The sequence below is a fragment of the Mustela nivalis genome (assembly GCF_964662115.1).
Source record: "Mustela nivalis genome assembly, chromosome: 20".
Lineage (NCBI taxonomy): Eukaryota > Metazoa > Chordata > Mammalia > Carnivora > Mustelidae > Mustela > Mustela nivalis.
In genome coordinates this window covers 18,743,366-18,766,418 of record NC_139039.1, presented here as the reverse complement: position 1 = coordinate 18,766,418, position 23,053 = coordinate 18,743,366, and the positions used below count along the sequence as shown (strand labels likewise).

Here is a 23,053-nt window from a genome sequence, read left to right as displayed (position 1 = left end):
TAAATTCTCCCATTTATAGGCAACTATTTATAACAAAGGTACCAAGACTATTTCAATATGGAAAGATTAGCGTTTTCAACAAACGGTTTTGGGACAACTGAATATCTACATGTAAAACAATGAAGCTGGACCCTCTATTTCAATTACAAAAATTAACTTAAAATGGATCACAGGTCTAAGCCTAAGAGCTTAAAGTCTAAAAATCTTATAAGATAATAGAGCATAAATCTTCATGACCTTGCATCAATCAACGGCTTTTATAGAGCATTAGAACCAGAGAGAAGATCAAAGTGGCAGAGTGGGAGAATCCTGAGCTTACCTCCTCCCCCAGACACACCAAGGTTTCAACTACAAATAGACAACGCTCTGAGAATGCCCTCAAGACTAGCAGAACAGCTCTTCCACAAAGACACAAAGGAAAAGTAACATCAAGAAGGGCAGGAAGGGGGCACGTGCACCCGAATGTTTATAGCAGCAATGTCCACAATAGCCAAACTATGGAAAGAACCTAGATGTCCATCAACAGATAATGGATAAAGAAGATGTGGTATACATATACAATGGAATACTATGCAGCCATCCAAAGAAATGAAACCTTGCCATTTGTGACGACGTGGATGGAACTAGAGGGTATTATGCTCAGCGAAATAAGTCAATCGGAGAAAGACAACTATCATATGATCTCCCTGATATGAGGAAGTGGTGATGCAACATGGGGGGTTAAAGGGGGTAGGAAAAGAATAAATGAAACAAGATGGGATCGGGAGGGAGACAAACCATAAGTGACTCTTAATCTCACAAAACAAATTGAGGGTTGCTGGGGGGAGGGGGTCTGGAGAAGGGGGGTGGGGTTATGGACATTAAGGAGGGTATGTGCTATGGTGAGAGCTGTGGAGTGTGTAAACCTGGCGATTCACAGACCTGTACCCTTGGGGCTAAAAATACATTATTTCTTTATAAAAAAAATAATTTTTTTTTTTTTAATCACAGGCCAACATTCCTGGTGAACATTGATGCAAAAATCCTCAACAGTACGTTAGAAAACCAAATTCAACGCTACATTAAAAGGATCATACACCATGATCAAGTAAGATTTATTCCAGATATGCAATGGTGGTTCAACATCCATAAATCAATCAACATGATAAACCACCTTAACAAAATGAATGGTAAATAGATGTAGAAAAAGCATCTGACAAAATTTAACATCCATTTATGATGAAAACTCTCAAGAAAATGGGTATACAGGGAATATACCTCAGCATAATATAGGCCATATATAACAAACCTACTGCTTACATCATACTCAACAGGAAAAAGCTTTTCCTCTAAGAGCAGGACTAAGACAAGGATGCACATGATCATCACCTTTATTCAAAACATTACCAGGAGTCAACTCAAAATGGTTTGAAGACCTAAATGTAAGACCTGAAAAAATAAAACTAAAAAACATAGTCTTATCAATATTTTTTTTGGCATCTGTCTCCTCAGAAAAGGGCAATAAAAAAAATAAACAATTAGAACTGTATCAAACTAAAAAGCTTTTGCACAAGGGAAACCTTTAAAAAATAAAAAGGCAACCCACTGAATGGGAGAAGATATTTGCAAATGATATGTCCAATAAGGAGTTAATATCCAAAATATATGAAGAACTTACACAACTCAACACCAAAAATGAAACAAAAACAAACCAAGAGTCCAATTAAAACTGGGCAGAGGAACTGAATAGACATTTTTCCAAAGACATAATAGATGGACAACAGATACATGGAAAGATGTTTAACATTACTAATCATCAGGGAAATGCAAGTCATAACGTCTGTAAGATATTATCCTACACCCATCAGAATGGCTACTATTGAAAAGACAAGAAATACCAAATGTGGGTGAGGATGTGAGGAAAAGAAAACCTTCATGCACCATTGGTGGGAACATTCACTGGTGCAGCCACTATGGAAAGCAATATGGTAGTTCATCAACAACTAAAAAATAGAAATACCATACAATCTAGCAATTCCACTTTTGGATATTTATCTGAAGAACATGAAAACACTAACTTGAATAGATATATGTACCCCTATACTCCATGTAGCATTGTCTGTAATAACCAATTGGAAGTAAACTAAATGTCCATCGATAAACGAAGGGATAGAGTATGTGGTATAGATACACGATGAAATATTACTTAGCCATAAAAAAGAGTAAGATTTTGCCATTTGCAGCAATGTAGATGCGTCTAGAAAGTATTACGCTAAGAGACACAAGTTGGACAGGTAAAGACAAATACTATATGATTTCATTTATATGTGGAATCTAAAAAACAAAAGAAATGAACAAACAGAAATAGACTCATAAATTCAGTTAACCTTTGAGAAATCCAGGCATTAGGGGTGCTGACATTCTCCCTCAGCTGAAAATCTGTACACAACTTCTGACTCTCCTAAAACTTAACTATTAGGCTACTGTTGACTAGAAGCCTTACTGATAACATAAAGAGTACATAACACATGTTTTGTGGCCTATGTGTATTATATACTATATTCTTACAATGGAGTAAGCTAGAAAAAAATGTTAATAAGATAATTAAAAGGAAAGAAAACACATTTATAGTACTATACTGTATTTATTGAAAAAAGGGCATGTCTAAGTGAACCCATTCAGTTCAGACCCATGTTGTTCTGGGGTCAACTGTACAAGTGGCTGACAGAGGAAAAGGTGTTGGGGGATGGGAAAATGGGTGAAGGAGATTAAAAGGTGCAAACTTCCACTTACAAAATAAATAAGTCACAGGCATGTTAAGTACAGCATTGGGAATACAGTCAATAATATCTTAATAGTTTTCTGTGGTGACAGATACTAACTAGACTTATTGTGATCATTTTGGTATATATAAATGTTCACTGTATCCTACACCTTAAATGTTGTATGTCAACTATACTTCAATTTAAAAAAAAAAAAAAAGCTTAAGCGACAAAAGAAAAAACTAATTAACTGGACTGCATCAAAACTGGAAATATTAGTGCTTCAAATGGCACTATTAAAAAGTGAAAAGAGTGGGAGAAAATATTCACAATCAGGATCTCATAAGGATCTGGTTATTAAGGTTGTATATGAAGAACTCCTACCATTCAACAATACAAGTAATTTTTAAATGGGCAAAGGATTTGAATAAATGTTTCCCTGAAGGAGACCTACAAATGGCCAATAAACACATGAAAAGATTCTCAACATCATTAGCCTTCAGGGAAATGCAAATCAAAACCACAGTGAGATACCATCTCATTCCCACTAAAATGGCAATAATAAAGAAAGTGTTGCCAGGATGTGAAGGAACTAGACCCCTCATATACTGTGGTGGAAATGTAAAATGGTGCACTTTGGAAAACATTCTCGAAGTTTCTCAGTTAAACAGAGTTATACCATCTAGCTTCCTATTAAATGTTACCTGATTTTCTAACATAAAATCATTCTACAGCATATTAGCTCTCTTTTTCCCTGAAATACCCAGTTGTGCTAGGAATTTAAAACAAAAGAAAATAAAAATCTCAATGTGTCTAGAATAGTTTTTTATGTTTTTTTAAATTAGAAAAGATTAAGTAAAAATATATTCAATCTCGGGCTATTGGGCTATTTAAATTACTCTGGATGGTTGAGTCTTCTCTAGTTTTAAGAGCTCCCAAAAGGTTAACAATTTTAATATAATTCCCTCACACATGTTTGATTAAGCTGAGAAACCGGACACAGCATGGCAACATTAAGGGTATTAGCTATTCCTTATACTAATATATCAACCCTATTTTAATTACTTTGTAAATACAGGGCCTCACAAACTTATACCTCCTGCCTAGCTTCCTGAAGAGAAGGCCCTTATACATCTCTAGCTTGCTACTGTATCCTTAGCACAGAACATGGTCACAAGCACAATAAACTATATAGTCACTGTGCTCTAATACCTTTCTCCCTTTTTAATTTCTGTTCTAATCTTCAATGCATTTTGAAGCCACGTAACTGTCTTATAAATGAATATTAAATTAGAAAACAGTAGTATATGGGGACCTGGTCAACTATAGATCAAATATAGGAACTGTAGTAATACAATTCATGACTCTTTATGGCTTCTCAAGAGACAAAACTTTTAAATTCCCAGTTGTACTTCAAATGTGTGAAGTGATTTTTAAAGACCCATGCAAGTTTGCTCAGTAGAAGTGTAAAAAGGAACAGAAGAATGTGAAGCTGAATTGTTAAAAGGGGTCTATGAGAGATATAGCAATGGAAAACTATACAATTTTAAAAGAGCATTTATCATAGAAAAAATTATATTCTCCACTTTAGATCACATTTTTAAAAAATCATTTTAAAAAACTAAAATTATCTGTTGTTAATAAAACGTCCTTTTGTGTTGGATTGCTTGTTAATTGTGCTGACCCAAGTTTTAACCTATGCTGGTCCAAGTCATAAGCAGTTAAGTTTATGCCACAAACCTGAAATTCTGTTTTAAGCAAAACAGTAAAAAAAAAAAAAAAAAAAAAAACACTGTAAATATATTCAAGTACTTGCAATGATAACGTGACTTTATAAAAAGATTCTTTTTTCCCCTCCATATTTAAAGTTGTTACTTACCCACATTAAAAGCAGTAAATAGGTTTTTTCTTGAGGGACCTAAAAAACAAAAGAAATATTTGTAAAAAACACGTTTTGAGTAAAATACCACACAAAAAATAGCCATTTAAAAATATTTTCAAAACAAGAGTATTTTCTTTCTTTCTTTTTAAGATTTTATTTATTTATTTATTTGACAGAGAGAGAGACACACACACAACGAGAGAAGGAACAGAAGCAGGGGGAGTGGGAGAGGAAGAAGCAGGCCTCCCACCGAGCAGGGAGCCCGACACAGGGCTCGATCCCAGGACCCCGGGATCATGACCCGAGCGGAAGGCAAAAGCCCAACCAACTGAGCCACTAGGTGCCCCAAAACGAGAGTATTTTCCTAAAAAATCCAATACGTAAATTTTAGGTTCTAGAAAAGAAATACCACTGAAATACAGTCAACTTTAACAAGTATATTCTAGGTTTAAAATGATATTCCAAATAACATTAGGATGAGAGTTTAAGGGTGATATGAATTCACGGTCACAAATTACACAGGACAGGAAAATGAGAGTATATATATATATATATATATATATTTAAAGATTTTATTTATTTATTTGACAGACAAATCACAAGCAGGCAGAGAGGCAGGCAGAGAGAGGAGGAAGAAGGCTCCCTGCTGAGCAGAGAGCCCAATGCGGGGCTCGATCCCAGGACCCTGGGACCATGACCTGAACCGAAGGCAGAGGCTTTAACCCACTGAGCCACCCAGGCGCCCCGAGAGTATATTTTCAGTAAAGAACAGCTGGAATGCAATGTTAACAGGACTGAATTTACATGCATATTACACAGTTAATGCTATTCCACTGCTGATGCCACAAAAAAGGCAGGGTATTTATGAAAGACAACCACTAGTTGTCATTTCTAAAACTGCCAGGCATTAAATCTAATTCACTTGCTACTCAGCTAGGAAGGAAAAACTACTGAAGCTTCTTCTCCAAACTGACCCAGTATGACACAACCAGGGGCTCCTTTTGCAGTGTGTATGTATCAAATCATTTGATACACAGTGTGTGTATCAAATCACCAAACATACTACAGTTTTGTCAGTTATACATTAATAAGTATGACGAGAAATACAAGTAGCTGTAATACGTACAGAGCTACAAGGATAAGGCACTAGAAGAAAACTAGGAGTGCTTCTACTTGCCCAGAGACGGTCATTCTAAAGCATCATCATCTGCAAATTACTAGTTAGAACGGTTGCCACATTCTATCTATCTATAGAATCTTAGAGACTACATTGTCTTAAAATATATGGCCATTAGGAGCCCCTGGGTGGCTCAGTTGGTTAAGCGCCTGATTCTTGGTTTCTGCTCAGGTCATGATCTCACAGTTGTGAGATCCAGCCCTGTGTCAGCTATTTTTTGTAGCTCCAAGTTCATGAGTCGGCTTGAGACGGTCTCTCCCACAGACCCTCCTGAAGCTCACTCACACTCCATCAAATCAATCAATCAATCAATAAAACCTTTTAAAACATGTGTGACAGGTGCCTGGGTGGCTCAGTGGGTTAAGCCGCTGCCTTCTGTTCAGGTCATGATCTCAGGGTCCTGGGATCAAGTCCTGCATTGGGCTCTCTGCTCAGCAGAGAGCCTGCTTCCCTTCCTCTCTCTCTGCCTGCCTCTCTACTTGTGATCTCTCTCTGTCAGATAAATAAACAAAATCTTTAAAAAATAAAAATAAAACATGTGTGGCCAAGAAATAAAATAAAATGGAAAAAAATGTGTGGCCATTATTCATTCCCACTCAAGTAAAACCTTTTGTCATACAGGAATTTAAGAAACAAGTCAGAGGACCATACAGGAAGAGAGAAAAATGTGAAACAAGATGAAACCGGAGAGGGAAACAAACCATAAGAAATTCTTATTCATAAGAAAGAAACTGAGGGTTGCTGGAGGGGAGCAAGTTGGGGGGATGGGGTAACAGGGTAATGGACATTAAAGAGGGCCTGTGATATAATGTGCACACGCTATTTTTTTTTTAAGATTTTATTTATTTATTTGATAGACAGAGATTACAAGTAGGCAGAGAGGCAGGCGGGGGTGGGAGGGAATGAGGCTCCCCGTGGAGCAGAGAGCCCGACGCAGGACTCTATCCCAGGACCCTGAGACCATGACCTGAGCCAAAGGCAGAGGCTTTAACCCACTGAGCCACCCAGGCGCCCCTGCACACAGTATTATATAAGACTAATGAATTGCTGACGTCTACCTCAGAAACTAATAATATATTCTATGTCAATTAATTGAGTTTAAATAAAGAAAAAAGTTTAAAAAAAAACCTTTGTGATACAAAAGATTGCAAATTCAACAGCAAGACGTATTGGAAAACTGGAATTCCCTATTCCATAAAGTGATCAGCGGAATCATGAAGTGCCAATTCTCCGCAAGTTAATTAGTATCAGAGTTTGACATCCCTTCTCAGCTACTGGTGGATGTGTAGATGCTGGGGCTTTATCATCATCAATAAAAACCGCAGATTCAGGGCGCCTGGGTGGCTCATTCATTAAACGTCTGCCTTCCACTCAGGTCATGATCCCAGGGTCCTGGGATCGAGCTCCACATCAGGCTCCCTGAGAGGGAAGCCTGCTTCTCCCTCGCCTGCTCCCCCTGCTTATGTTCCCTCTCTCTCTGACAAATAAATAAATAAAATCTGTAAAACAAAACAAAACAACCTCCCCCCAACAGATTCACATATTGATGTCATTTCAGCAATGGGTCATCGGTTGCATTAGAAACTTATTTAAGATCATGGACAGGTAAGAACCTGCTGGCATAGTAAAGAATCTTTTTGCCAATATTTATGCCTTTTTTCTCTTCAGTAGTGTAGAAAGAGAAAGGGTTGATAAATATTCACTAGGTGATTAACCTCAAGTACCACAGGGTTCTTTACATACCTACACACAAATGTTGAGAAGGAGGAACAGCAACAGACACTCTCACGCTTCCATGAGAGACTAACATCTTTTTGGAGAAGTACCGAGTAACATGTAAACAATTTCAGAAAGATTCATACAGCTTAACCGGTGATTCCTCTTTCAAGGACACCCCATTAGAAGTTATTGGGATCCGAAGCAATGAATGTTCACACTCGAAAATGTTCGCTCACGTCGGTATTATGTGCCATAGGCAGAAGTCAGAAAGAGTCCAGGAACTATGGAACTGGAAGACAGACTACAGCACAGTCTTTGCAAAGGAAGCCACTCTTGTGATCACCACACAATAAAGAGCAAAACACAAGAGTGTGTACACCCCATGCCCTGACAAAACTGGAGGAAACACAACAGCCGCTCGCAGCTGATGGAACGGAGGAGGGCCCTGTCTGGTTCTGTGCTTTCCCTGACATGCAGGCATGAGGGTGTGTTCCACTGTGGCTACTGCCACATTCTGTCACTGTTAAAAGTAGAGGAATTATCAAAGCAAAAGGCTAGGGCCACCTGGGTGGCTCAATCAATGCGGCATCTGCCTTCGGCTCAGGTCATGATGCCAGGGTCCTGGGATGAAGCCCTGCATCGGGCTCCCTGCTCAGTGGGGAGCCTGCTTCTCCCTCTCCCTCTGCCTGCTGCTCCCCCTGCTGGGCTCTCTCATTCTCTCTACAAATGGATAAATAAAATTTTCAAAAAAAAAAAAAAATCAAAAGGCTAATTCTTACAGGCCAACAAAAGGGGTTCTTAACTACAACTCAGGAGCGAAACTTACTGACTTTGTATTTCCCTTGAACGTAAGGTAAAACAGTTGTGTGAATGTTGAACCCATGCTTGAAAATGGTGTCATCTAGGCAGACATTCCTAACTTACATTTGACAACATGTTATCTGTCCAGTTCCGAATACTTCTTACCTCCTTCTCACTTCACTCATATAAACCACTGCACTGCTTTTATTAAACTGTTTTCTAAGTGAAATTGTCTATTAAGAATATATTTGCAAGCTATTTTTCCTTTATTTTTAGGACTACTAGAAATCAAGAAAATTCATTAGATATATTTTAACCTAGATATCGGGGTAAGGGAGATACATAATTTTTATTTCCCCCCTGCCTGCCCAAATCATTAATTGTTTCTTACTCTATAACTAAGCAATTTCACTCAGTTAAAACTGAAATACTGGAAGATATTTTTCCTGTTATTCGATAAGATGGTTATATCCCAGAGTACTATAGTAGCTGAGATCTACTAGTACTGTAAATAAAATATTTCTCTTAAAAAAAAAACTAACACCACCTCTCACATGGGTCACACAGTCTACTTCAAGTTTCTCATTCATAATTCTTTCAGTGAAGCAGTCTTTCAATTTACTAAGCACGAATCCAACTTCTAGTGTGCTTAAAATCCACTTCAGATTTGGGGATAAAGCTGCATGAAAACATTGCATACTAAGTATATACCACGTATTTTGTAAACTGGAAGTTCTTCTTCAAAGCCATGGCAATTACTAAGTGAGTAATACAAAGAAGGAAAAGAAAAAGAACAGAAAAAAGTACATAGTTTGGACCAAAAGTGGGAATTAAATTATAGATTTCGATCTCATTGTTTTAGTTCACTACCTAAGGATAGTTTCACTTATTTTTACCTTATACCTGTGTTTACAGGTATCAAGTTTTAACCACAGAACCTACAGTCTCTAAGAAAATCTACTTTGCTGCAAAAATGAAATATGTGTCTTTCTTCAGAGATACTCTTGTAAATACCTGTTTGATGTGCTATGAACCTAGTTGCCAAAATCTAACTTTCTATGAGATCAGGACTTAAAAAGTCTTGTCTTTCCGCTTTTCTCTGCAATGAGGAACATACCTTTTGGAGGAGTTTTTAGTAAGTGTGCATGAGCTCTGGATACCAAAGGCTTCAAATATAAGGATCCCGAGGAACCGTTCTGAAACGCTGGTTTGGGAGGTTTTTCCTCATACTTGAGGACAGCGGCATTTCCAGCTGAAATAAGAAAGAGCACGTCTCATGTTACAGTGAAATACAGCATCAGTTGTCCACAACGCATTCGTTCCTTCACAAATCAACAAGTACTCACTAAGCACCTCCAACGTGCCAGCCATTCCTGCACCTCGGAAATATGACGACGGATAGTCTATATAGCTCCTGTCCTCAGGGGCGCAAGGGAAATACTACATCCAAAGTGACCACACTAAAAAACAAAATTCCCTCTCCCCCCACCCCAAACACACACACACAAAAAACCAATGACCATACATCCTGGCATAATCCAAGTTGATAGATTTCATCCAGTTCAGCTTTCATCTCAAATAAAAGGTGGAAGATAAATTTTACAGCCATCCGTACCATGTAATAAGCCTGCCCCAGGTGCGGATACAAAGGTCCTCCATCCCCAGGAGGGCAAGAGCGCTGTGTCAATCATCTAGTAAGAATCAACGCAGGCAGGCAGCTGTGCTACTAATGTCAGAATAAGAGCGTGCAAATGCCTTGGTAGCTCCAAGGCTGAGATCTGGTTCTCTCCTCCCCTGCTCCAGCTGGGAGAACCCCATCATCCTCCCTGGAACAGAGACGCCAAAGTCCCAAAGCGGAAACATTAAATCATGAAACACTTAAATCATGAAAACCACCTTTGACAAGGCACGTCAATCTTTCCTCTCTACTCACATGGGAATCCTCTTGGAAAGAAAAGAAAACACAAGTGGTTTCCAGGTAAAACAATGACTCAACAACTTTTGGAGAAACTGTGGTGCTCGTCAACTTTGCTTAGGGTATGCTCTAAAATTCTGAGTCCATTACAGTTAACTAGGCCAAGGGCACTGCCACAGAAGTAGACCTACACCATCTCCCAGGGCACATGTCAGGGTAAAAATTAGTGGGAAAAATTAAGTGAACAAATACTACACTTAAGGTGTAATTGGCCCATGAACCCTGGAGAGGGCCCCTGCCATTTTGCTCGTCTCTGATTTTGCCTCTGGTTCTTCACTAGGACTCAAAAGATAAACTTAACACGTCGATGGACAGTGAGACTTCAGAATAAAAAACAAGCTTTAAAAAATAATAGTGATCATTTACAACCGGTTGTGATTTCCTATCAGAACCAAAGTCTGAAACCATGTAGAATCAGAGCAAAACCTGAAGTAGATGTCTTGCTTCTTATTTTTGCTTTTGCCCAGTAATGACCAAAGCCCTTCAATATCACAAAACTAAGTATCAAAACAAATAAAAACCAAGTATCTTTCAGTTGCTTGAGGCAACTGTGTACCCCACATTCATACAGGTTTTTTCAAAATTGTGCATTTCTCTTGGCTTTTATGGCTGACTTCTCAATGGATTATAAAGGGAAACCAAATCTTCTACAGAATGGTTAAGATTTGTATTTGTACTTGGTGCAGAGGATAAGGAGAGGAAGAGGGCTTGTTTCCTGCACTCCGAACTCCAAGTAAGGATGCACTTTCATGTTATATCTTCATCTATTTTTGATCCATGATGAAAACCTGAGCAATAGTGTTCCTCTGCTATGGTATAATTAAGTGGGCTTTGTGTCTGCTTTAGGACTGTAACACCATTACTATCATTTATTTCAGTGTTTCAGGCAGGGGGAGTCTACATTTTAAAATCTCAGTCGTGTTGGGCTGCCTGGGTGGCTCAGTTGGTTAAGCAACTGCCTTCGACTCAGGTCATGATCCCGGAGTCCCGGGATCAAGTCCCACATCAGGCTCCCAGCTCCATAGGGAGTCTGCTTCTTCCTCTGACCTTCTCCCCTCTCATTCTTTCTCTATCTCTGTCTCTCAAATAAATAAAATCTTTAAAAAATAATTAAAAAAAAGTAAAATCTCAGTAGTGTTAAAAACCTCAGAGTAAAGGTTTGAAAAATGGTACCAGCATGTAAAGATCAAGACAAACGGTTTCAAACCTAATTAAGTGGTATTTAAAAAAAAAAAATCAGCAACAATGACCTAAGGGGACAAAAAAAAAAAAAAAAAAAAAAGGAAAACCAGTATTTCCTTAAAACACCATTCCAAAGTCACCGTTCTCTATAATTCATTTTTGAAAAAATACACCGTCCAGAAGCTTAGCTTCTAAGGATTTTTAACATCACTGTGTCACTTTTCCTAAGAGATAACCATGTTATACAACACTCAAGAGCATCACCCCAGCACTTAGTCCTTTTCTCTCCATATCTAAGAAAACAAGAGTCTGGGTGGCTCAGTTGGTTAAGTGGCTGCCTTCAGCTCAGGTCATGATCCCTGGACCCCTGGATAGAGCCGTATGGCAGGCTCCCTGCTCAGCGGGGAGCCTGCTTCTCCTCCCTCTGTGCCCCCCCTGCTTGTGCTCTCTCTGTCAAATAAATCAATGAAATCTTAAAAAAAAAAAAATACCTGGAAAGTTTTCTGGTCCTTTTTTTCCCCCCATAAAAGTTAATCTTTTTATCCATGTCCTCTTGCTAACTGTATAAACCACTAGCATTTTTTTTTTTTTTAAATCCCATAGACTAACTGAGCCAGAGGAGAAATTTATGAAGAAGAAATCTTTTCACTACCTGGTTCCCCAAGATTAATTTCCCTGCCACTAACCCAGACTGGATTTTTTACAAAATCCAGTGATGGTCAAATCATAGTTCTAAGCATCCAGTTATATTCTAATACTCAATGCATAATCATAAATTTCCTTATTACCAACGCTGATTCCTTTCTTTACCTCCCATTAGAAGAGGGTGAGATTCTATCTTATTTATAACTATGTTTCAAATTCAAAAACAGTAGTTTTTCACTCGGTTATACTATCCTAACTCCTAGAACAGTGTTTCTAGATGTTAACAGTTAAACCTGTAAAGACATGTTATTATTCTCTCCTGATGTATGTCAAGGCACTCTACAATGAGCCATCTGTTCATTCTTCCTGTGCCCATACAACACTTCCCGTATGAGGTCAGATCAACAGAGTGTTCCCTCCCACTGAGAGGTTTCTGTCAATTTCCTATGCTTCTTTCCAATTATCTTTCTCCAGAACCCAAAGACGTGGTCTTTCTGAAGGTGAAAATTACAGGGAGCTAAGGTAAATGACAGTACTGAAGACACCACTGCTAGAAAATTCAACAGAACCTTTTTAAGGATGGGTGGCAAAGGACTTCACGGTCTTAACAGAGGCCAAATTGCGTAGAGCATATCTTTTAGGTTTTTATATAAAGTGGGTTTCAATTAGCATTTTCACCTTTGCTAAATTAAAATTCCAAAAAAAAGTCAATGATGGTATTAAAGTCTTTACCATGTCTTCTAACAACTGGGATTTTAGCCTTCCTGAAACTTTTTTTTTTTTTTTTTTTTTTTTTTAATTCATCAGTAGCAAATAAGTCACCTACTCAGGTTCTGAGAAGTTCAACTGAGTGGAATTTATAGACCTAATAAAAAATCGTATGATCATAAATTCATTTATACTTCTCATTTCTCAGCTTTAAAAACAAAGACCTTCAGTTTCCAAAGAACAGACTAAAGGGATTTTTCACTAAAGCACAAGAAAAAACTCTCATGAGGCACAATTCTCCTGTCCCTCCGCGGTCCGTCACACCAGACCGGAGGTGTTGTCCTGGAAACAAAGCGCCACTCTTTAGGCTCAGCGTAAACTCTGGACCCAGATCTATCATCAACTTCGTAACACAGGAGGATCAAATCCATATACAAGGATAAAGTTTTGAGTTTGATCAGGTGCAATCACACACACACTCTCTCTCTGATCATCGACTGACACACTTCGCACCTCCACTCCTTCCCTGTTCACCAATGGTGGGGACAATCTATGCTGAGCTGCACACACTTTTATGACCAACAGTTACACATCTTTGAGTTCCCTAAATACTCTTTGTTGGTGCGTTGCTTTCTAGTAAACCCCATTTGAAGGATGTCCTTCTCTATAAGACAGGGTATTCTGAAACTATTTATCTTGCTCATTTCAGTCCCTACCACGGCAGCTTATTGGGTATCTTGATGGTGTCTAAATTTTCCATTATCCAGAGATATTATATCCAAATGATATTCCATTATCCAGAGATATTACATCCAAACTTTGGTGACCAAAGTTCCAATATAATAACTACCATAATTTCAAGTGGTGGAACCAAAACTATGATCTCTGAGTTCTGGTCCTGACTTGGCCACTGCATCGCTATGAACCCCTTCATCTGTCTATGTATAATGAGGGGGTTTGAAAATCAAGTTTGGAAATGGTACATATGCTTTCACAGGGCCCTCACTAAACAAATATGGTACTCAGGTACCAAAAGTGGTGAGATATAGAAAATATATATTGGGTCGCTGCCCCCAGTTCCTAACACAGATCTCCTGAAATCCTAATTTCTTTGGCAACAGGAGTATCTTTTGTTCTGAAAAGGTGATTCTGGGTAGGTTCCCGGATGGGAGATGGCCACTGGAAAGACCAAGCCATGGTTAGAATCTTGGAATTTTCAGTTATACCCTCCATTTTCTTGAGAAGGAAAAAGGGCTAAAAATTAACTTAAGGATCCATCATGCTTTTTTATGGAAGCTTCCATAAAATTCTCCAACTGTGGAGACAGGAGAGCTTCTGAGTTGGTGCACACCTACAGAGGAGATGCACCCTCTTCACCCCTCCTGCATACCTTGCCCAACGCATCAGTTCCATCTAGATGGTCCTCCGTATCCTCGGTTATACCCTTTTATAAGAACCGGGCATTTATTGGTAAGTAAAGTAAATGTTTACTTCAGTTTTGTGTGCTGCTCTAGCAAATTCATCATACCCAAGATAGGGGTTGTTGGAATTTCCCAAAGGCTCATTGTGAGAAGTACAGTTGACAACCTGGACTTGTGACTGGCATCTGAAGGAGGTGGGGGCCAGTCCTGCAGGAGTGACCCCTTAACCTGTGGGATCTGCTGCCATCCCCAGTAGACAGTGTCAGGACTGAAGACCACCCAGCTGGTGTCCCAAGGAATTGCTTGCTGGGGTAGAAACTGCCATACATCTGGTGACCAGAGCAAAGTGTTGCGAGGGGGGTAGCAGTGTGAAAGTCAAGGAGATGCAGAACGAAGGGACTGGCTTTTCCTGATATAGGAAGGAAGAACTGAAGGAAGAACTGAAAAACTGAAGCCACAACATCCTCAAAATTCTCCTCAGCACAGTCTACAAGGGCCATGATCCCTGAGCGACAGTTCGTCTCAAGAGTCAATAAGTGATATCCAATATGTGGTCACCTAGGTGCCAGCAGCTGTAAGAACAATTTAAAACTTCCCCTATTCTGTTGTGATCCTTGGTTCTAGTAGCCTCGATTATGTCAGAATAACAGATTCTCTGGAATCTGTTATTCCCCATGGTCCAAGTGTGACTCAAATGAAAATGAGTAAGAGAGATAATAGAGTCTGAAGAGAATATGAAGAGATTTTCAGAGAAGCCCAGGCAGAAGAAATTATTTTCTTATTACAGAAGGGCTTCTCATTGTTTCAGACGTATTTGCAAACTAACATTTCATAGTACATTCTGGCATCTGCCTAACAGTTATTTTTTGTTGTTGTTTATTGAGTTCTGTACATACACAGAGCCAACATTCTGCTTATTTCTGGAATTTTTTTTGTCAGTGTGTGTAACGCTACCCACTGTGCCAGATCATGTGCCCACCTGGCTTGAAGTCAAGAAGCTACTGAAGTCTACACTCCAAATTCCAAAAGCAGAGTTACTCGACAGTGTACGAACAAGAATGTCTCTCTGTATCCCAGAAAACCATTGCAAAAATGAAAACAAAATTAATGCCCATCTAGATAACAGTATTTTCTTATTTAGTCATCTATTTGGATATGCGTAAGTATTAAGCACATGATACAGGGCTAGAGTATGTCCACTGCCTCTCGTCCCCTTCCTCACCTGTGGCAGACATCACTAGTCAAACACAACCTTTCCCTCTGAACCTGGAAGCAGCCTGAAAACCATTCAACAATCCACTCTAGGTACTTCTGACCAACTGACCAGTGGAGGCAGGGGAGACAAGACTCCCTTGCCATCAGCCTTCAGGTAAATAAGAGGAATCCTTCTACTAGCCTGATCACTTCAACAACCTGAACACCCACCTTCCAGACCCTTCGACACCATCTTATTGAAGGGAAGGAAATCGAAGGGGTGAGAAACATTTTTGCTACAAGGATTTTTAGGGTGACAGTACTGCCCTCCCATTCTTCAGGTGAGGATTCCGAGGCTGAGAGGGTGGAAAATCATCCTCCTTCCCATGAGCTGGAAGGAACACTGGGATGAGTCTAGGTGAACGCCCTTTTCTATGTATGGTACCGGCTGAGCCAGGGCTGGCCATGAAGGCAAAGGCAAAGAATAATGCATTTCTGTAGCTACCCTCCGATTCTCCTAAATTCCAGAAGAGTAAGAAAAGTTGGTGTGCACCTCCTGCATTTCCCCTTTCACCACCTGTCTCTAAAAACAAACAAACATTTGTGTGTGTCTAACTGGGAAGAAGAAAGCCTTGGATTTCACATTTGGTAAAGGGGCATATTTATACACTCACTAAAGGCTTTCTTCTCACACATACACAATGGCCCTCAAACCTTCAACTCTAGTCAAGACCTACAATTCCTATTTTTATATAATGATCTTAAAAATTGGACTTTAGGGGAGTCTGGGAAAGCTTAAGAATGTTTCAACTCTATACGTGAGTGCACTTGACCTAGAAGCTACTATGTAATGTTTTAGGCTAATATCCAAAAGAAAATCACTATCTTAACTTCTAAATTTTCTATGTACACAAGAATACACAGAAAGAACCTGCTAAAACCTCCAAACAAGAAAAATGGATTGTCTTATATTTCTTAATTTAGTCATTGGTCTTTTAACTATAGGATTTCTATAGGATTCCAAAGTACCAAGGACCAGCTGCTAATTTTACAACAGCACTATGGACCTCAAAAGTTCTTAAATGATGCCACTAACAATATCACATCACAAAGAAATGAGCAGCAAAGCGAGAACACATTCTTGAGAGGGGTTTAAATGCTTAACTCAGTCTGAATTAAAACAGTGATCAAAAGATTATTTTCTCACATGACCCGTCATTATCAGAAAAAGGAAAAAATTCAGTTCAAAATGATTTTTTCATGTTTTAAGGTAATCTTTCAAAGTTACATATCTTTAATATATTTGAATATAATGAGCAGAATAATCAAAGAAGCGATATTTTAATTCTAGGAAAATATTTTTCTATCCTCATACAAGTATGAGCTACATACACAAAACTACAGCTTATTGAAGGAGAAATGAGACCAAATAGTCTTTAGTAATAAGGTAATTTCATGTACTCAGCACCTCGACAATGCTACTGAATTATAGTAAGCCTGAAAACACAGAAAACACAGAACAAATCTGATTCTATTCAGAACCATTCACAACTTAAACGTAAACGCGCCAATATTGCAATCAACAAATTACGAATTACCAAAATAACAATCAAGAGGTAGTAAATCAATTTATTGAGTAAAATTTAAGCATGCTTACAAAGAAAAGAATCAAACGAAATCGTCGACCTACTTCTTTTCCCAGTAAGCGTGGCTAACAAAGGAACTATACAAAGGCTGTAGGATCCCAGGACCAGCAGAGTCAATAAGGTAGCATCATAGTGCTTCTCTGAACCAGCCGGTGGGGTGAGTGTAGAATTGATAAATATTTTTGAAGCAATATCCGTCTCTGTACAACTGCGAAATCCTCCTGGTACAGTCATTTAAAAAGATCCAAGCAATCTTAAGCAGGAAAAACTGCAGCCATGTTCACTCGCCTATCCCTCCTGCTTGCTCTTAGTGAATTAGAATGGAGGGGGGGGAAATCTGTAAGCTCCAAGGCACTTAAACCCCCCTAGCAAATCAAACTAAGAAAAGACTCATTGATTTAAATGCTTAATCTGCAACAGGGACACACCAGCGCTGGACAGGCTCTGTGGGTGGATGGTAAACTCCTTTGTTCCAGGACAAAAAGGAACAGACAAAAGCATTTTACAACCTCCTTAGGAGAGTCTGACCCAGTCCTGAAACGGTGGCCAAGTCAACATGGCTGGCAATGGAAAAGGCTGGAGAGCGGCTCTCCAGAACGTGCCTGCTTCCAGGAGCCACCCGTTCTGTTGCTACCCGGCTCTCTGAGAGCCTGCTGGTGATTCTTTGTCGGTTTGTTTTTTAAAATTCACACCAACAGAGAAAGCTGCAAGGGAAATAGCCTTAAAATAATACACGGGTGAATTCCCCTTTCCAAGTCAGAGAGCATTCCTGGCTCCATGCAAACCTTTCCTATTTAGCCACAACTCCAAAAGTGAAACAATGCATGGATAATAAGACTTTTTAGTTTTAAGGAGCACATTTTAATAGTCCCGGAGTTCCAGGACACAGCTACTCACTATCACAGGAGACAAGCTACCGCTGCTAAGGGACCTCGCGGAAATGGGCTCATTAATTCAGCCACTAGTTTGATGCCTTCTCCTCCACACATGCACATTCTCAATTCTGTCCCATGCTGCTGAGTGCCCTTGGGCCAGCAACAACCTCTCTGAGCCTCACTCCTTCACCTCATATATACAATCAAGGCAGTGGCAGAAGTTACTTGAGAAAGAAAAAAAAAAAAAGAAAGAAGGAAGGAATGTCTGGCAACCTTATAACAGCGCTCCTGAGCGAAAAGGCCCCCATGCCAAAAGGTTCAATAACTAGGACCCCACTTTGTCCTTGTTCCCACACAAGAAACTGATTGATCCCTCCTGAAAGCAGAGAGAACTGCCTTCCTCTCCACCTCATGCTTAATAATCTTTTTTTATCTGGTATTCTAGTTACCCAGGTAAATATCTTCTGCAACTACCTTTTAGATAAGGACCATTTCTTTTACATTCCATATTCCTCTCAGCGTCTATCATGGTGCCTCCACACAGCAGACACTCCACAGCTGTGCAAATTAATAAATCTGTTCCTTATCGTGTGAGGGAATTTAGAAAAGAAATAAACAAATAAATATTAGGACCAAACATATCTTTCAAATGAAAAAGATAGCTCAGTGAATTCACCCATTTTATAGACAGAAAACAGAATTTACCTTAACTGTAAACTTTAGAAATATTGAGTTTAAACTACTTAAAATTAGGCTTGAAGTTATACTAGTCAAATTCCCCGACTCTAGCATCCAAATACAAGATTATAAAAAATACAGTCTTTTATAAAGCAAATCACACGGAAGTTCTATTCTGATTTCCACCTGGGTTCCAACAGCCCCCAGATTGCTTTCCTTCCTTAAATAAACCAAAACCCACCATTGGTTCAAATGATACACTTTAGAATTCTCCATGCAACAAAATACTGGGTACCTTCAACACATAAATATTTCAGTATTTCACAGCATGTTCATCAAAAGAGAACATCATTTGAAGCATTTGCTTTTCCTGCCAAACTTTTTGAGAAAGTCCATGGGAGAAGCAGCATTCCTATTTTCCCCTAAATCACAAAATCAAAATTCTAACAATTATTTGAGCACAATACTTTATGGCTGCAACAATCCCAGTGACAGAAGACTGACTTACAATTATTGCTGTAAGTGCTCAGATCACTGTGGGTGCTGGTAATAGAGGAGGTGCTTCCTGTTCTCCTCAGTGCAGAACTTTTCAAAGATGCTTTGGATTTAGGAAGTGGTCTAGGCAAATTCACCCGAGATGGCTGTGCATTTTTCAAGGATGTAGGTTTTCCTTGGGGTTAAAGAAAAGAAAAGAAAAAAAAATTTCTACTTCATTTTGAAAGGTTGAAACTTATAAACTTCATTTCCTGCACTAAATACTGAGTTAAAACACAAACTGAATATTCAGCATCATGCAATTTTCAGATAGATGTGTTTTCTTTATTTTTGAGGACTTGGAGGCAGAAGAGCAAAGGCGATGATGAGACCATCAGGACATGCGAAGGGTGGCTGTAACCCTGTAAGCTGGAGTAATTAGCTCAGGTCTTGTGTGACAAGAGATCAAAAAAGCCATGTGACAGGTTTCTGGAAAAGTTAAAATCAAAGCTCCGACTTCCACTTATATTGTTGATTAAAAAACAAACTAGTCCACTCATACACTGGTCTACCATATAAAAAATAGATTATAATTTAAAAACCAAAATAAAGAAAAATTCAATTAAATTCATTATTTTAAATGCCTAACGCCTACCACCAGGTGGCGCTGGATTTTTTTTTAATCTCTTCATCTTGGCTCCTTATTTGCCAAACTTCAATTGTCTTCACTCAAACTTCTCTTTCTTGCAGCATAAGTGTTTCCATTTAGCAATGAAATATGTATGCTTCATGCTCTCTGGCACATTTGAAATCATACAATCCCGATGCTCATTCCCGCTACCTGATTATGGGCATTTCCCAAATTCAATCCTTACAACTTTCTTCACACCCATCTCTCTTGCAGAATCTTCACTTATTTTACTCTAACCCTTACCCATCTAGATGAATCCCAAATTCTCACTTGCAGCCTTATCCTTTTTCTGAATACCAATGCCATTCCCATTCTAAATTCTTTGTTGAATGTTTCAATTTCCACACTTCCATACCCTCCTCCCTTATGCTAATTATAAATCCATTTTTCCTTTTTCCCAGCCTCAAAACATTGAAATGGTCTGTCCTTCCTTCCCCACATACGCCATATAATCTAACATGAAGACTCTCAGTGCTAAGGGTATTACACCACTGAAAAATAGGAATTGCTGAAAAGGAACTTACATGAAAACGATGGTGTCCTATATTCCTAATGGCCCCTTAAGTGAGTAAAGTGATATTTCTGGAAAGCAAGGCTCAAGGCTTTGTAGGAGTTCAGTGATTTTGCTCATAAAATTTTCATAAAAAAAAAAAAGAGGTTAAACTCCTTAGAGCTGGCACTGAAAGTCATCCACTTTAAAGTTCTACCCATCTCCAGCTTTATCTTTGTACTTGTTAACTGTAAACATCAAACTTCTGGTTATGTTTACTACCAAAAGAGGAGTTTATTTAGGAATAGGAGAGAATAACAGCAAGCGATGGCAAAGCCATATGCAAATACGTGCCACAGAGGAGAAGACGGCGGGAAGCTGGGAAGGCGGATACAAATAAAAGGTCACCCCAGCAAACTGGGCGCTGCAAGGACAGTGGCTTCTCATTGGCTGCGCTGTGACGGCGTCTGATTGGCTGGACTGCCGTGGGGGGCGGGGAGAAGGAAGCGTTCCTTCCGCAGTATCTGCCCGCAAGTTAGTCTTTTTGATGGCTCCGCTCCCAGCAGAGCGGTGGTCCGGGCAGGAGGGCGCCCCCTGCCCAGCCTTCCAGTTTGATGTCAGTGAGGTTTCCCATTGCTCATTTCACAGGCTGTTCTTTTACGCTGCTGTGTGGTCGGCTCCAATCAAGCTAGTTTCCTCTCTCCCACCAAGAAGTACTAGGCTAATTCATGAGGCACATTGCTTCTTTTCAAAGAGGTCTTCTTCCACTCAATCCAAATCCTACAAATCCTCATTCATCCCCTTCTATTTTTTTTTTTTTTTTGCCTCAACAACTATATTAGACTCCTAAAACACTGTCCTTCCAACCCTTTCCAAGTCCATCACGTTGATCTTCTGAACATGACCAAAAAAAAAAAAAAAGGTTATGACCCAGTCTAAAATTTATGATTCCCGAGCTAGGATGATCATATTTTTAATCCCTTTAATATTTAATTTTAAAGCTGGAAATGACAGTCCTAGGATTGATTCCCATCAACCTCTTCTCCATTATGCTTTGCCATGCTCTCATCCCTACACATACATTCACACACACATATACACACCTTATTTTCATTTTTCCAGACCATTTTACTCTATTCTTCTGCTTATGTTCATCTTTGTGAATGAACTAGCCTTTCCACCTAATCCCCTATCTTGCCTGGTGAATACAAAGCGACAGTTGTTTCAAATCCTTGCCACTCATTTGTAGCCCCTACCCTACATCTACTGAATCACAACCTCCACTTTAACAAAATCTCCTGGTGATTTGCATACACCCAGGCATGAGAAGCACTGTTGAGAATCAGAACTTCTTTGTAAACCAATCCTGCCAGGGCACCTTCCCTGTGTGCCGTGGGCCACGCCTCCCTCTACCACATCCACACCTGCTTTCACAACAGCATCTGTTTCAGTTGGGCTCTCGGACTACTCTCTCAGGTTCCTGAGAACAGTAAGAGGACCTGATTCCATTCTGTCCCTCAGGACTTAGCCAAGGGTATGGCATGAAGTGAGATTTAATAAATATTTGTGGAATGAATTTTTACTGTAAGTCCACGACGAAAGTTCAGGAAATAAGGAGAAGTTAGGGGGAAGCGACAAACTTTCAGTTGTAAGAAGAATAAGGTCTGGGGAACTAATGTAAAATGGTGACTCTGGTTGATAAGACTAGTATATCATTGGAATTTGCTAAGAGTTGGACTTAAATATCCTCAACAAAGAAAAGAGAAATCTGTGAGGTGAGGGATATGTTAATGAACTCCATAACAAAAATCATTCTATAACATGTATCATCAAATCACCACTTTAAATGTCTTTACACTTCGAATGTCATATTAGACCCCAATGAAGTTGGGGAAAAAGTTAATGTAGAATTATACAGATGATAGTAATAGCTATTCAAATTTTTTTTTCATAGGCCAGGAGTAAATAAATTTTGATAATGCCTTCTCTCAAAGCATTAAACACTTAATTTTTACAAGCTTATTTGTCCTTTGTTAATATTAATGGGACTCTTCAAATAGTCTATTAACTAGATAAAAGGAGACATTTTTCTTTATAGTTCTTATAGTAATTAGCAAGTAATAGATAATCAAATATTCACTTGATTTTTAGACTTTATTTAACTACCAGTTTTACTTGCTTTTGGAGGTACAGAAAAAACTGATCTTTTAGAGTATACAGTTACTAAATTATGGCCCCTTGACAGCAAAAACATAAAAGTCTTCATCATCATCGGAAAAAATGAGCAAGGTTGAGCAAGTAACAGAGGAGTATTTCTGGGCCAAAGCTAAGGTAGTCAAAGCTAAACAAGTTAGGAAACTCCATTTGTTTCTCAGAAAGGGATGTTTCATAGCATTGTTTCTGACAGCATCATGGGTTTACAGACAATTCTCAGTGTGCCTCAGAATTACTACAGACCTGTAGCCTCTCTGATTCCAACACGCAGCCGCACACGGGAAGCAAGTTTGCCCTGCCAGCCTGTGATTGCTCTGACCTGTCTACCCCATTCCCAAGGCTCGCTGTCCCTCCCACCTAATGGTAACTGGCAGTCCTAGCAAAAGTCTTCCCCATTCGACCATTAGTCTGACTCCTGGGCATTGAGGGCCCGGAACAAAGCCTGCTGTACCACAGAATTAGTTCCTCTGAAACTCAAAATAATCCTAACGGTACACCGCCATTACTATTCCCAGAGCATAGATGAGAGAGTTATTTGGG

General features: G+C 39.2%; 1 protein-coding gene across 1 annotated transcript in view; it reads right to left on the bottom strand.

The window, feature by feature from the left end:
• Positions 1–23,053, bottom strand: part of MTUS1 (microtubule associated scaffold protein 1) — a 162,302-nt gene that overhangs the window by 59,204 nt on the left and 80,045 nt on the right. The window contains 3 exon segments of the mRNA XM_082715602.1: positions 4,621–4,659; positions 9,438–9,572; positions 19,153–19,314. Coding sequence (XP_082571728.1) covers positions 4,621–4,659; positions 9,438–9,572; positions 19,153–19,314 — 336 coding nt within the window.